Genomic DNA, 16,887 nt, shown 5'->3' on the forward strand with positions numbered 1-16,887 from the left:
TATATATATATATATATATATATATATAAAATTGACTTGCTTTACCCAATATTTGCGGAATTAAAGTTTAGATCTACAGATAGACCACACTGAATACAAAAGCGAAATGTTTTGAATGATTCTCCAAATTGGCCTACCTTCTGTATGCATCCCAGAGCACTCTACAATGCAGCTGCATGCATTCTGTGCCAGGGACTGTAAAGCTGTTATCCTCGGTACTCTTACCAAAGCCTTTAGAGGAGGCTAAATGAATCTCGACATCCTCTAAAATGTCCTCGTGTCACTCTGGCCTGTGTATTTTAAAGATGTGTGTGTGAGTTCCTTGTGCTCTCCGTAGCTCCGTTTGCCTTTCTCTCTGCTCTGGGGGAAGCGTGTTCAGTAGTGTGCCTCAAGATGAGCATTAGCTTTGCCATTTACACAGCAACACTGAGTCATGAGAACAAAGCTTCGCTTCTCTTTGGTCCAACTTCTTTTTCTCTCGCTCTTTCCATTTCTGCTGGTGTCCCACCACAGCATGAGAGAGCATTAAGATACGATAAGTCTATGAATCACTTCAACAGAAAGTATGAGTAATCTCCACTAGAATGTTCTGGAACAAACATTTCTTGTCTTACAGTCTGGAGGAACATTTCAGAATAAGATGGAAAGAAGGAAATACACACCCTACAATTATTGTCATGCAGATATATTCAGTCCAAGTGTTGGTGCTATTCTATCCTCATTAGCAAATACAGTATGAGGAACCAGCTGTATATAAATCCATCAGTAAGGTTGTGCGTAAAGTCTTTAAGTTCTTAGTAACTTTTCAAACAAGTTTTTTGTTTGTTTTTAAATCAGGTTAATGTCAATAATCAAGTAATGTCTTGGCGAGTGAAGACGTGTAAAGTAGTTACTAGGAAACATCTGTATCCCCGTCCAATCAAAAGCTATCAACTTTGTAAACAGGAAGTTACTGTAGCGTCACAATTTGTAGCATAACTGCCAAAAATACATTTAGAGGGTTAAGTGTTATTTTAAACCTAACTGCAAATCCTTGTTTTATTTATATAGTTTCTTATTGTCCCTAACATATTTCTATATGCATGCATAAAGAAATATGCTATTCAGAGTTAACAGCATTAATGCAGTACAGTAAGAGAGGGAAAAATCCAAACGTTATTTGGTAATTTAGCAAAAGGTTATAAGTAACAGTTAGCAATATTAGTAATTTCAGGTATCTTGTGTTTATGAAATGTAATTTGAAATACATTTTCTAAGTATCAGGTAAAATGTGTCGACCATATTTCATATTTTCGTTAAACTCTTTAACAGGTCATATATTATGAAGCTGATGTTAGTTTTGGCAGTCGGTTCAGTGAACAACAACGTGATGCGTAAGTGTCCACTTAGTAAACACTGACATTGTAACGGGCCTAGGGAACTGATGCCGGAGTCTAAATCCTTTTGAATTCTGATAATTCATATCACACAGAGTACAGTCAACAGTGCTTCATCCAAGACTCAACATTAAACTGTAAAAAAAATGTCAAGAAAGGAACATGGTACTTGTGTAAATAGGTTTAATCTGGTTACTGGAGATGATGACAACATAAAGCCACCTTGATTTATCCTAAGGGACAAATACAGTTTGATCAGGACTGCGGTCCTCTCCTCCCCTGTTACCGCTGTGAATAGCCTTCCAATAGGCCTGAAAAACACCTGGTCTTTTTCTGTACCAGCTCTGTGTGAGTGGGTGTGAGAGGAGAAAGACAAGGCGGCAGTGAAAGCATGCAGGCAGTGAAACTACTGCCCAGCTGTGTTTTGTTCTGCAGTGCGACCAGCTGTATCAATCTGTCCAGAACAAAGTCTCGGTGCGTGAGCCAGCCTCTGTACAGTGGTGACTGGCAGCAGGCCCCTGGTGATGATGGAGACTCATTAGCCCGTACTCTGTAGAGCAGTGTCACACGGGGACAAAGGCAAGTGGAGGCAAGTGCTGTGGACTGCTCTCTGTGTGTGTGTGTGTGTACTCCATCGGCTTTGCTTGCAGGCTCTTTTCTATCACTCTACCTGCTTTTTTCTATTCCCTTTTCCCGACTTCTCCTCTCGCCTGTGATGCCATACCCTTCAACCTTCTCCCATAGGGGCATTTGGTGCCACTCTCGGATCAGTTTGCTGTTGAGTCTTTGGTGCAGGATCAAGCTGGAGAAGACGAAACAAATCTGACCTCAAAGAGTGAGGCAGGAAGCTGCAGGATGGGAGTCTGGATTTTATCACCAGAAGCTTTTACTTTGATGGGGCATACTATGCAATACAGGAGGCGTAATTGCCTTTTCTTTATAAACTCCTTTATATTTTCAAACCCTTTTGCACCAATGCATTTGTGTAAGACCTGTGCATGCACACAGACAATGCAATTTTAGCAATTTAACTTTATTTACCACATTTCAAGAGACATGTTGTTGACATGGATGCATGACTCTGACGGCTGTTAAGGCATCTCAGAAGCCAACATGTGTTTCAGGTATTTAAACAGGAGACTCATTAATGAAGACACTACTTGTCATGTTGTTCCTGTGCTATGGGAGTTGTAATACTGCAACTCCCAAAGTCCTCATTACGCAGTGTTTATTTTCTCTGCAGCGTGGATGCTTAAAACTTGAGGTAGAATATCTCGCATGAAAGAAAATGAGCAATGGTAATGTCACGTTTGCTGGGTGTAACATAGTGCAAGCAGTTGTGATACAAGCCTTATGGGAGGCATTGAAGCAACACATGAAATACCGGAGCAATTCAGTTGCCATCACATCCAGACTCATAGTTCTCAAAAACAGGGTTAAAATCCTGTTTTTCTCTCTGTCTTTCCAGCTCTTTGGTGTCTGTAAGATATTTAGTGCCTCCAGCTTTACAGTAGTTTTTGTAGCGCCTCCAGGATGTACTTTGCCAAAGCAATGCCGGCCTGCGCAGTGCACGATACGGTGGTAAGAGCCTCTCTCCAGGAGCTGATGGCACCGCACTACCTGCTGAAATGCTGTAGACATCTCTTCAAACCAAAGGCTTGGATACCCCAGACTCCTCCTGAGAGCGCTTTGTTTCAGACTGCTTCTACTTACTCCAGTACTTAAGAGGGCTTCACCAGAATAAGTTACACTCCACAAATCCCGGACATTTCGTCTTTGTTGTCTGTTTTTATGCATACGTACATAAAAAAAACTGAGCTGGAGAGAAAAGGGGATGCTCTTTAAATAATTACACACCTATAAGAGGCCTAATGCCAGTATTATTTTTTCACGAGCCATAACAACCCATTACATGCCTCCTAAACTCTGTAATCACTGCTCACTATCATCAATGATGATCATTTATTTAGAAGCCGTCAGTTTATAAGTCCGTGCCAGCAGCACTGGCGGGACTGGTCTACAGGAGAAGATGTCTTTAATCTCCGCCTGAATTCATCGGTCGATTAGCTTACTGCAGCCTTGTGCAGGAGACCTCTGGCGAGCCGACCTGTCACTATGCAGAAATCTGCACCGAACGTCATTATTTCCCAGCAGGAGAGCGTGATTGGTTGAAACCAAGAAGACCGGAAGTGTCATCACGGCCTGCTCATTGATATGCTCCAGCGTTACTCACACAAGTCTCATAGGAGTTTTACGCTATTGTTGCGCACACACACGCTTACACACACGCTTACACACATATACACAGTGGAAATGACAAATGCATAGATCTACACAGAACGAAGGCATAATAGTGAGAGTGTGTATGGGAGGGGGAGTGTTATGATGACATTGCGAGTGAAATGCAATCTCAAGGTGTCTTTGGAGACTCTGCTCCCTTCTCACATTGTTGAAGGACAGCTGAAAGACTTGTCTTTAATCTATAGAGACCAAAGCCCCGACGTGACGTCACATCTGGACTGGCTCGTTGTTCCACTAACTCCTGTACTTCAATACAATCTCAGTGAGAGCTTTTTTAACTGGGTTAGCGGCGTAGATGATTACGTGCTAAACTAAGATGGTGAACAAGGTAAATGTTATACTGTACATAAACATCAGCATAATGCATGTTAGCATAGTATCGTTAGCTCAAAGCACCACTGTGCAAAGTACAACCTCACAGAGAGAGTGAACCACACAACATAATGTTTTAGCTTATATTGAAGGGCCGTATTTAAGGTAATTTACATAATTAGTTTCCTTAGTTTCTCTTTGGCTCTCTATACAGCGCTCTGATTCTGCTTGACCTTTCCCATTGTTGCAGAACCCCCTAAAATCTTCAGATTTTGTAAAATGACCCATCTCCAAATTGAGGAGAGCGTCTTCTTTCCTTGCACTCTGACTGACATCACTTAGTGCCTCACTTTATGAATGATTGATGGCAGTTAGTGGCCCCGCCTCCTCTGTAGCAGCCAGGTGCAACAGGGGAGGAGTGAGTGAGGGTTGATGACGGAGGGAGGAAGAGACAATATCAGAATAATTGTTCTTCAGTGAGGGGATGAGACGGTGGAAAAGGGCTGGTCATCGGCTAGACAGAGACACGAGTGGTAGCCTCTCTGATTAAAGAGGTGCGTGCGTGCGTGCGTGCGTGCGTGCGTGCGTGTGTGTCTTGGCACTCAGACAGGCAGGATTGCGATGCAGGGATCGATGCTGTCCTTGTATTGCCCAAATCAACCCTGTGCACGCTCCCTCACCAGGGAGACTGATTGCATGTTCCAGCCCAGCCAAGTGTTGATTTACCGTGGAGGGCTTTTCATTTCAGTCTGCGTCTGTGTTGAATAACATTTTCATATCGATCCAAGACTATTATCACTAGTCTTTCCCATAACAGACCTGTGAATGTTACAATCCATTCCAGCAGTCAGTATTCTCTCAATTATGGCTGCTATAGTACACATGTATCCCAAATAATGATGTTAATATTGCATTATTTTTTGATAATGATATTCATGAAGATATAATTAAATATAATTACATTTTTGAAGAAAAAATCTGTTTCCTCATCTATTTGTGGTTCTCTTATCTGAGCCCAAGCTTAACCCTAATGCTGCGTTCATGTCATATGGAATGAACGGTAGAGATGTTAATGAGTTGTGAGTGTTCCCGGCATCAAGACTGTTGTATGATTACAGCGTGCTTGCGTGAGGATTAAAATTCTGTACATTGAGAATACGACACCATATTTCAGTTTCGGAGTCATAAATCCAACTTGGAAGTTGCGTGAAATAGTGCAAACCCCTATTTACATGTGTGAAACTGGTTATTACGATAACTCGGATATGACGCGAACTCGGCATAACCTCAACCTGTTATCCCCGCAATGCCTAACTATATAACCTGCTGCTCTAAGCCCAACAGTGCAGGGCAGCGGTAGAGGAAACAAGACCTCCACCAACGTCACTTGCTGCTGTAGGTAGTTATGATGTAATACATCAGCATGACTAAGGACATGACTAATCATCAGTCATTAATAGGCTCACAATGTGCTTTGAATTAGAACCTGTCCCTGTACCACATCTGTGACACACTATATATGAATACATTTAGGATATAAGAGCCAATTATTGAAATTGCAGAGTCAAACAGGATAATGTCAAAATATTTCTGAAGTGTAAATTATATCGGATTTTCTAATTCAAAATATCTTCAAAGTAATGAAATATACAATCCATTGATAAAAAACTAAGGTTTGGATAACGGCAGACTAATTGCACATCACTAAAGTCTAAATATGAGAAATCTGGTGAATCTGGCACGTTCTCCTGAATTACTCATACAAGCCACTTAAGAACGAATCTGTTTGTTCGAGTGGTTCTTGAGTCAGACTAATGTCTGTAAAAGGCTTCACTGACTGTAATTGTTTAAACATGCGACAGCCAAAATGAATAGAAAATGAGGGTTGTATTTAGACTCTTGTGACACTGTATTTTGGTTTGCTGTGCTGTGTACATTTGTTCGATAAATATACCCAGAGTTAAAACAAATAGAGATATACATGCTCAAATATATGCACACGGTATTTCATGCATAATTACTAATGCAACATCAAAGCCAGACAATGTCTCTCTTTCACATTCATAAATGAATGAATTCACTCAGACCATTCATTTCTTTTTAAACGTGTAAAGCTCCAATCAATTGCCTCAGTTGTACCTTATGAACAGAGTAAACAGCCTAAAAGATTTGTTTGATCAGCACATTTAGCTGGGCAGAGGTAGAGAAAACAGGATAACTTGTGAAAAGGCAGGTTAATATATGTAATATATCATTAATATGTTAGTATTATCCTCATGTAAACATTCGGGAAAGACTCAATTGTCAGATTACTCAAAATGCTCTATTTGTCCCTCATCAAAGAAACACAAATGGTAATAGTGACACCACTGTAAGAACCAGACAGTGATTCTAGTTTGATGGTTGTATTTTGAGAGTCTTGTTATTGCGTCCAACAGTCTCCTGTTGTTCCACAACCACGGTGGTGGGAAAACACGAGAGACGAAACACTTATAAGGCACAAAGGTCTCCCATGATCAATGAACTAGGGCGGGCATGTGCGTGGGTGAAGTGGGGTTCTCTCGGGACACACTCGCAGAGTCTACATGCACAGACCCTCAGACTGAAGTCCGTTTTGTCTCGACAGGATGATGAAGTGGTGCTCCAGTGCGTGGCCTGCATCCAGAAGGAGAATCGCAAGTTCTGCCTGGCTGCTGAGGGGCTGGGCAATCGGCTGTGTTACCTGGAGCCCACATCTGAGGCCAAGGTAAGCAAAGAGACTGAAACATTGTTGTCAAAAATCCTCTACTTCATGTTGGACTTGTTTTCTCTGCAGTTATATAATTAACTACATGTTCACACCCACACACCCATACAGAATACACAAACGTCACATGAAGAAGTTTGCAGGAAAGTTAACCGCAATTGATGAGCTTTTCTTCCAAGGGTTCAGGGACGACGTGGCATCTCCGTGGGCCCCGCCGTCAGATGATAATTCCCAGAAATTCGGCCCCTGGACGTGTTTGATGGAGTCTTTCATAAACAGTGCTTTTGTTGGCTCTAATTGCCTCCAGCTTTATTGCAGCTGAGCAGTAGCTGTAGCTGCTTAAGCATTTGCTGACGCACAAGTGCAACGTTGTAACTGCGACAGTTTTTTAATTTGTTTGCCTTTGTAATCAGCAGGTTGCCGCATCTTTGCAGAAGAAATGATCAACATTGATGAAGCACATTCTCAGCCTTTATATTCAACATGTTAGTGATGGTAGGCAGAAATATCTGAAGAATGATTGGCTGTTGGAGAGAATTGGAACAATCCCAAGATACTCTCACCTTGTTGCTCTGTGTCTTATCTGGGAAGATGCAGAGCAACAATACAGGCGTTCCTATGTTTTCCCAGAGCAAAGCCTGTTGACAGCAGGCCTAATGGACTTTTTCCTGCATTGATTGCCTTTTAATCGTAATCCATAAATATTGTCTTGGATTCATTTCGCTCGAGCGATGACAACAGTCATGAACAGACTGAACATGTGAGAGATACAAGGATGTTTTTCAGGGAAAGGAGACCGAAAGAAGAAGAAGAAATGAAAGATCCATGTACTCCTGGCATTTAGTATCTTGTCTGCCCTCAAACAGCTCTCACAAAGAGTGTGTGGGGGTGTGTATGCTTGGCAGGGGCATTGTGTGCAGAGGGAGTTGATGCTTTCACCCCATATGGATGGTAATTACACCTGACAGGTGTGATGGATGTTCTCCCTATCTGGCACTTTGTCTTCATTGCCAGCGTTTCTTTCTGAAAAGGCACCGCCCACCTTTGGGATCAACAATGGTGAGGTGTAAAAACCCAAGATGGCAATTTGGAAGCGGGCCTGGACCCCTGAATAGGAAGCCTCTTTCCTTGGTGAACTAGTCTAGCGATGGGGCACAAAACCCGGACCACAGGATGAGGTTGATTTAGAGTGTGCACTGTTTAAATGGCAACATCAATCAGCCTGTGAGAAGCTGGTTGATTGTAATATACGACCAGCAGCTCTCGCCTGTCAGCGACTCCATGTTATGACCTCTGGAGAGTAGATGCCCACATACCATCATGGCAGTGATGCTGTGAGTCTGTTGTGTCTTCAGTATGTGAATCAAAACAGAGTTCCTCAAATACGCCAACTGATCAATTCTTTTCAAATCATCTGTTTTTGGCTCCTGTCTTTGCTGCTTCAGGTAACAGTTTTAGCAGCTCCTCCAATTAAGCTGAAAAGGAGTGGCAGAGAACGAGGTCAGCTCCTCAGGGCAATCAGCTTTAACCCTTTTTGACCCTCTCTGTGGAGACAAATAATGAGGTCTATCTATCCCTGCCCACCATCTAGCTATGCTCTTTTTGGTCTGCCTTGTTGGTCTGCCTTGTTGGTCTGCCTTGTTGCCAGGGCCGGACACTCATCATTCCCACCAGCTCTTCTAGACCTTCATTAAACTGCCTCGCTCTCTCCAGGCAGTCTCCTCCCCACCAACTGTTACAGTCCTGCGCCTGGGGAGAGCAAAGGTCAGCTGCTAGTCATCCAGAGAGATGAGGGCGGGGTCAGATTGCTTCTCACCAGACCCTTTATTACGATTCCTCTACAGTGACACTGCTAAAGGGGAGGCTAGTCAGTGTAGAGCGCGCTGAACATGTGTTGTATACAGATTGTACGGGGAGGATGTGTACATTTAGGTGTGAAAAGTTTGACATTTTGGGAAATGCACTTATTACTTAACTCTGTCCATTAGATATGAAGCTGAATATGAAGGATCCAGTTAGCTTAGCATAAATGGTAGAAACGGAAAGAAACAAAACAATATCTGCCTAAAAGTATCTCTAAAGCTCACAAATGAACAAGTTATATCTTGTTTTGTCCGACTTACAAAAAGAGAAATATAGATAATTCCATCTCTCAGAATAATACCAATCACTCGAGTTGATTTCTAAATGAACTGTGGAGTGGATGAGTAGTCTGCGGTCGGCCAATTAGACAGTCTGGAAGCTTTATTCTTGGATTCCAACACACTGGCATGTGTCGCCATAAATCAAGTCTTCCACAGTCATTTTTCACAGTCCTGCCTGGAGCATCTATACTTCAACTAGACATAGATTTTAATGATCAGATAGCTATGGCTGTGCACAGCAGTGGTCATTTTAGTCTTTTCCTGACTTCTATTGTTACTTCACCCTGAAACTGGGATGTGTGAAGTTAGCAAATGAGGTTAGATTTACCTGAACCAGTTTGGGAGGAGTTGAGATACTCCATAAGGAGGCCAGGGCGGGTGTTGAGGTTGATGTCCTTTATCTTGTAGCCACTCCCCAAAATATCTTCATCCCTGCTTCCGTCATACTGTCAGTGAATCGCCCCTCTTGTTCCAGTTCGGCATCTTCTTCGTTTGTCTTATACTACACTTATCTGAGCGCAGACTGATCTGAGACCACTTCGTCTGTTTTTAAAGTACCTTTTTAATGAATATCACCCTCTTGATGAAGACTAACTTGGTTCAAGTGTGCTAAAAGTGCAGCAGTCAGCACAGGTTGAGTGGGCATCTAATCAGAATATCCCTGTGGATTCAAGAAGCACTGGCTGTATGTGGATGTTTTGCTTATGCAGCAAAATGGTTCTTTACATACTAAATCAAAATCAGTATTGATGGGAGGCAAGACAGGTGGCTCTGGTTATCATTTCATTAATGCTGCTTTGGTTATTGTGGGAACATGTTGGGCCAATACAAGTGAGTTTTATTCTGAGTCAACTGCTGTCATAATTCTATTCTTAACTTTTTGGGCTCATACTTGTTGAGGACATGCTGTACAGTACATAATGTAGCCTACTGTAGATGCCAGGTCTAACTTCCATTCGCCAGGTTGAAACTAACAAGGATTACTTTTAACTACATCTGTCAGCGCCTCTCCACACGACTCCCACCAAGGCAGAATTGTGTCAAATGTCAAAAGTAACAAAATTCCTTATGTGAGTCCTACTTTTTTGGGGACAGAGTGCCATAAAGTAAATTAAATTAGCCCCTAAAAATGATGTTAATTTTTGACCCGAGACCCACTTGCCTGTTGTTGCAGTATGTTCCTCCAGACCTGTGCATCTGTACCTTTGTGCTGGAACAGTCTCTGTCAGTACGGGCCCTCCAGGAGATGCTGGCTAAGAGCGGACAGAACAGTGAAGGGGTGAGTGATGGTGAACACACACGCATGCTAACAAACACAGACACACACACACACACACACGGATAGGTAACACTCTGACAATCCATACTTCCAACTCTTCATAAGCCATCTCTGAGTCACGTACTGTATGTCCCGCCCTGTTTAGACGTTAAAAAGAGGTTGTAAAACAGTTTATTGCAATGAATGCAGTCATTCATTGCAATTGAAGTTAAATACTCTTACCTTGTTCAGTCACTATAAAGAGATTAATGGGCAAAATAGGCCCATTACAGTGGCATTGGGACCCCTACTGTGTAGAGGTCTGTGGCCCCTATGAATATTAATGAGGATGAAGGAGATGCCCTGGCAATACTGCAGCTTGTCACAGTGTTTTGTGCACTTTTAGCCCTGATTACCACCAAAGCTTGAAGGGAAGCAGCATCATTAAGCACATATATATAATTTTTAAGTAAAGAGAGCAGCCGACTTTAGATTTGGCTTTTTTTTTTTTTTTCAATCAATACTATGTGAATTTGTAATCCACACATTCATCACTGTAATCTCTGCACCTGATGTTATTCCAGTTGTCTTCTTCTAAGTGTGTTTGCTTCTCTTTCTCATTGCTGTGACCGATGAGTAATTCTTCCCTCTTTGTCTTCTATTTTCTGTGTATAATCTCCATCTTCTGCATGGTAGACGCGCGGCCCCGACCGATGGGTATGTTCGCCACTCATACCATTCCCATGTCATCCCCAATGCATGACGCAGTAGATTCGCCACATTACACAACTGTCTACTATAACATGTAGAAATCGTGGGTTATGCTCACACCAGGAGCCCATGCTTTGAAATAACTGATCGTATGGATTTGTTTTGTGTACACTGGGTAAGAAGAATGTGTCTGAGCTCCTGCCGAGCTGACAGAGACAAATAGAGGTTTGTATAGACTTCCAATCAGGTTCCCCGCAAACATAAGCTCTCACACATCTTACTTTTAACTGCTGGAGAACTGCAGTGTCACCGGTGCTGGATTAGCGTCAGATTAACATTAGTCATGCCCTCAGGGGAATTCAGATGGATGTTCATTGCAGCGTCATTTGTTTTATGCAAACTCCACCATGTAGGATAAGTTCAAATTTGTCACAGTATCTTATTTGAATCACTCACTCTTGGATGTATGCTATGAGATGCTATGAGAGGATGCAAACAGCTGAGACCAAGATTTCTGCAACAAGACAGAAAATGATCATGAGTGACTTAGTCAAAAATACACTCCCTGCTGACTTAGAGTCAGCGTTAGCCACTTCACCCTTTAATGCCCCATGGCTAATGATGGTAAGAATGTCCATAGATCTTCAGTTGTTGAGCCTCATATTCATTGACTGGACTTCTGAGATGAATGGATTCTTCAGGGCTCGAGCTTTGTGGCCACAATGGACTATCTGTGCAGCAGAATAACACAAGTCAAGACCATTGGTTCCACTGCCGCTGCGGGGATTTTAAGAGCTAGCTGGCAGGGAATTACGAGTCGCAGCAGAGAAAAAGGGTGCTCAATATATTAAACACTACCTTTTTTAAGACCTATTTAACTGTAAGTCCAGCCTCATACCTCATGCATCAGTACCGTTTTAAGGCTTTAACATAATACTTAAAGTCCAACTGAAGTCAAACAGCATCATCTGCTACAGGATACATATCTGCTCTGTAAATCACATGTCCTGTGTTTTCAATTGAGAAAACAAAATCAGAAATCAAAAGGGAGAAATTGATCTTATATCTTTTTTGGTATAATGATTTGTCCACTGTCTTTGCAGTCATTTGTAGAATTTCGTTAATCCTCCGTCTACGTAGATGGAGAACTTGTTTCGATAGATCCAGTCTCACTCACAGGATGTAAGCAAGACTAAAAGGCCGTTGGGCACATATTTTACGTGGCATTCTCCTCCCTTTATGTTATCTGCGCTATTTATTTTGCAAGGGAACCGATGCTGCATCCTGTACTTAGTGCCACCCAAAAACCATCGCCATTGGTTTAATGAAATACAAACAATACCAGAATGATAATGGGTGCAGCCACACCTTTACCTTAGCGATGACACAGCACCGTTGAGATAGGTTTGGCTATGCGAGACCACCATAAAGTCAATTAAATCACTTTGTTTTGAACCGTATTTACATAAAAATCATAGACAGATAGTCCCACTGTTTGAACAAACAGCCACATTAGCTTTCATGTTAAAGTCTCCTTATCTAACTTACAAACATTAAACGCTATATAAACGTACCTTTTAAATGTCACTTTGATCCATTTCGATGCTGGTGTGGTCCTCGCTCTTCAATACCACTGCCCATAACTTGTTAGTTACAGCGCATGTTTTTTTACTTTGCGTCTTGTTCCCCCGCTGGAGCTCAGCCTGCCAGCTGCTGTCAATCAAACAGACACGCCCCTATAGCAAATGAGAGGACAACAAGCGTATCTCATCCCCAAAAACTTTTTCTTCCTTTTGATAATGAAGAATTATTATCAATAAATTAAACAAAATATTCACAACTATAAAAGATGTTCCTGACTGTAAAAAAAGGATGACTAAATATGATTTCAGTTGGACTGTATTATTGTTGCTTTTCATACTGTCTTATTAGACTAGTTGGAAAATGTACTCTTCGCCAAAATCCGTTCCTTAATCTTTCCCTCCTCTTGTGCCTTGGTAGCAAATACCCCAGAGACTTAGATAACTTGGATTGACCATTTCTATTGTGTTACTTCACTGTTTTGTCTCTACTCGCATGTATCTGTTTTCAATATTGTCTTTCTATTCATCATTCTTCGCCTCTGCTGAAATGTCACTAAAGGAAGCGCCATTAAAGGGGAAATGGAGGTTGAATACGTCTCGGCTGAGGCTCTGAAATCAATATGTCTTTGAACAGATGGTCTTATCAATAGACGGTGGCTGGAGCAAATCGGTAGTTCAGGGTGTTTTAGCCGGAAGGTGCTGAGACTAAAGAGGACGCACAAAGACAACACACTTATAACTGGTGCAAATGCCAACCCCTTTCCAGCACATTACACACCAGCGACTAAACTGTGTGAATTTGTCGTCGCATATTCAAAAAGTGCTGAACTGTTTGATTTGGGGGGGCGCTGGTCAAAAGGGCAAATGATGAGATCAGTCAGTCAATGAGACGGAGCTGCTCAGTCGACATCTAGCGTGGCAGTGTTTCATCTTCTCTGCCATCACTGCTGCCTCTTTGTCCTCTAGCTTGGTGTGAGCTCGTGGCTGTACCCAACCCTACTTTAATGAGAGAAACCACAACGCTTGTAATATTCTTTAGGGCTCGCACTAAGAAGCTGCGTCCTGCTAGATGTCACGTCTTTAAATCGATATGAGGATGCCACTTGTGGTCAACAGCTGGACAGGAGAAACAGAACTTGTTGCTTCTCTTATATCTCTTTGATCCAATAAGCTGAGGATAATACAGTTCTACTCTTTTCAGTTGCCTACTGATGTGAGCCACAATTTCCCTCAGTTTCCCTGTGCTCTCTATCTGTATAATGCAGTCCCCAGCCGCAGGATAAGGAAGTGAGTGGAAGGCTTGGGTTTATTGGTTGTGGTGATTGCAGCTGGATGTGCCTCGCCGCATTAAGCTCAGTACCTCAGCCAGCATATAGCAGTAGCCAGAAGCACAGAAAAAGCCAGTGCTGCAGTCTGCACGACACAACTGCGTCAAATCACAGGCCATTGTCCCAGTAGCCAATCGAGGGGGGTATAGGGAGAGAAAATGAAATGGAAGGAGAGAGAGGCTGTGCATGCTAGGTTGTTTTCACAAAACACTGCTGTGATGCATGATTCTCTCAGATAGTTATAAGTCTCTAGTTTTGAAAAAAATCTACTTAGCTTTGGTAGTTTAATGTGACATAAACTTGGCTGTTTGGCATTGTTTCAGGATTATTCCTGGATCCTGTACCAATGGCATTACTTTGTAAAATGCCAAAGAATGGAAGTTGACTGGTTTTCCTTCATCCTTCTCTAAAAATGGATTTATTGACAGCCATGTGTGCCCACTGGACTTTAATTATTTGTACCAAAGACTAAAATAAGGCAGAGGCAGGCAGAAAGGTTCAGGAGAACAACAGTTCTTTCTGAATAATGACACTCTTTCTCACCTTAATGCATCCTAGAGGCTCATAAGGAAGGTGAGTAACATGGGAGTTGCTTGCCGAAGAAAAACAAGAAAAACTCTTTATCCCCTTTGCATCTCTACCAGTAGAGATACCGTTTGTTCCCCTCCTGCATCTAAACACAACCCTATAAGCGACGGAGTCATTCCCCACTAATGTTGACATTGCATCGGAGACTCACAGTAGTTGTGCATCCTTCCCACATTCCTGTAGTCGGAGTGCTGGAAAGATCACCCCGTATCCCGTTCGCCCACGGATATACTGTAGGAGCCAGAAACTCCGTCTCCTGTGGCAAGTCAGATTGCATGTCTTCATTGGCGAGATGGGGTGGCAAAACCCTCCCCAGGAGAAATGTGCCCCCCCAGCTTGAGGTCATCATCGCTGGGGAGAAGGTCCTCGCTGAGGTCAACATTCAGTGCCAGAGGTCGGGTGTTGATTTAAACAGTTGGAGGGCGACCACTGGGGCTGTTCTGTCAGGAGCCTGAGCTGACATGTAACGACGTATTTGTGTGCATGTGTGAATGATCTCTTTAGGCAGCGCAGAGTGGCGGTCACAAGACTCTTCTGTACGGACACGCCATCCTGCTTCGACACTCCTTCAGCTCTATGGTAAGAGATCGCACACAATCAATGTCGCCATCATGGAAAAAAAATATATTCAAACCAGATTTATTACAATAGCAAGATTTAAATGCCATTAGCAATTTAAGTATATCACATGAACAGCAGCATGAGGTCTTCTGCAGAGGGTTGTGTGTGACAGCTCTGTCTTGTGTACCACAGTACCTGGCCTGTTTGAAGACATCAAGGTCACAGACAGACAAGCTGTCCTTTGATGTCGGACTGCAGGAGGATTCAACGGGTAAAAGAAAAGCTCTGTACAGTTTTGCTTTCATCCACCTCTTTTTCCTTCTTTCATTCTCGCTGGCTCTGCCACTCTTTGTCTGTCCCTGTCTTTGTTCCTGTGTCCCTCTCTTTGAATCTCTATCTGTCTCTCTCTCTGTGTGTGTCTGCAAGCCCTCCTCTCTTTATCTCTGTCTCTGCACCTTCATCGTTCATAAGCTTGTGATTTCCCAGTGAATATTCCCTGTGGAGCACTGTAGACATACAGTGTGATTCTTTAGTCAGTGATGATTACATCTCTGCTGCACACTTGCATTTTTATTTATCTCATACCATGCAGCAGATGAGCAGTCACCTCGATATGATTGTTGCCATGCTGCATCCACATGCATCCCAAGTTCTGATTTCTGTCTGCTCTTGCCTCATTTCATTTTTAGTAATACCAGATGACATTCTATATGGGGTTGTTTAAATTGGAGAGTGGAGACGGCATATATATGGGTGTGTGTGTGTGTGTGTTTCATCGTAGGTGAGGCTTGTTGGTGGACAATCCACCCTGCCTCCAAACAGCGATCTGAAGGAGAGAAAGTGCGGATTGGTGATGACCTCATCCTCGTCAGCGTGTCCTCAGAGCGATACCTTGTAAGTTTGGTGTGTGTGTGTGTGTGTGTGTGTGTGTGTGTGTGTGTGCGCGCGCCTAATGTAGGAGAGCATTAACTCTTCTTCCCCTGATGTGACAAAATATCAGATTATCTCAATCCTGTTACCACATACCACACTCTCCTCATGACCTCTCTCCTGCAGGAGGATTTAACATTAAAAGCAACAACTTTCTCCTTCTAAATGACTGCAAGGCTGCTAACGATAACATTTAGCATAATTTGATCTGAACTGGAAATGTTTGGTTTGGTGGATTATGATTTCTGCTGCCAGTGCCATTTCAAATGAGCCTCGCTTGTTTTCATCCTCGTCACATATTGACATCCCACTGTCATCAATAATTGATCCTATTACACTACTGAACTGACCTTTTCAGCAATAGGCTTCTTTTTCTACCATTACTTGTTCCTGCCCTCTATGCTGAGCTTCATATTACTGCAAAACGTGGTCTCTGTAATCCACAAAATTGGTGACAGCAGCCAGGCTGTGTTTACCCCCCCAACGCATGGCGGCAGGGGCACGGCCCGATGACCACTATCACCTTATGTCAATCTGGTGGTCTGTCCCTGCTGTCACCCACACATGGGGCATGGGGATAGCACCTAAGGGCTGCAAAGGGACTCTGGAGAGGGAGGATGATCAGGACACAGCTGCGTGCTCACACACACACACACACACACACACACACACACACACACAGCACAACAGCCCCCCAGATGACATGAACAATCAAGGCATCTGTCTGTCATGTTCATGGTTCCCTCATCACTCAATGATAAACCAGACTTTTCTTGTGGATGATTACAGAGAGTTTCATACTTAAGCTGAACTCTGCCTGAAAAGACAACATCACATTTGATGTTGAATGAATAGTTTAATTTATATATCAGAAATCCAGTGTTGATCTTCCCATAGAACCCACATTTGTTTGCTATTGGCTTATCCTCTAAAGTTTTATTTCATTTAAATGTTTTTATTGTAATCTTATTCTGACAGTTTCAATGTGTTAAATCATTTTATTCTGTGGACCAGATAAGTAGCACCATGCAGGTTAAACAATACAAATG

The 16,887-nt window shown here is 42.6% G+C and overlaps 1 protein-coding gene across 14 annotated transcripts in view; it reads left to right on the top strand.

The window, feature by feature from the left end:
* The window catches only part of LOC116383692 (ryanodine receptor 3), a 93,045-nt gene that overhangs the window by 11,427 nt on the left and 64,731 nt on the right, over window positions 1-16,887 (top strand). For 9 of the 14 annotated variants that reach the window (XM_031847717.1, XM_031847720.1, XM_031847723.1 and 6 more), the window contains exons 2-7: window positions 6,616-6,735; window positions 10,054-10,158; window positions 10,834-10,854; window positions 14,852-14,926; window positions 15,101-15,179; window positions 15,690-15,802. In XM_031847717.1, the coding sequence (XP_031703577.1) occupies window positions 6,616-6,735; window positions 10,054-10,158; window positions 10,834-10,854; window positions 14,852-14,926; window positions 15,101-15,179; window positions 15,690-15,802 (513 nt within the window). Of the gene's footprint in view, window positions 1-6,615; window positions 6,736-10,053; window positions 10,159-10,833; window positions 10,855-14,322; window positions 14,333-14,851; window positions 14,927-15,100; window positions 15,180-15,689; window positions 15,803-16,887 lie in introns of those variants that run through there. The other 5 variants (XM_031847721.1, XM_031847722.1, XM_031847732.1 and 2 more) reach the window with 2 other exon arrangements.

The sequence above is a fragment of the Anarrhichthys ocellatus genome, unplaced genomic scaffold, assembly GCF_004355925.1.
Source record: "Anarrhichthys ocellatus isolate YVR2014 unplaced genomic scaffold, GSC_Weel_1.0 scaffold7, whole genome shotgun sequence".
Lineage (NCBI taxonomy): Eukaryota > Metazoa > Chordata > Actinopteri > Perciformes > Anarhichadidae > Anarrhichthys > Anarrhichthys ocellatus.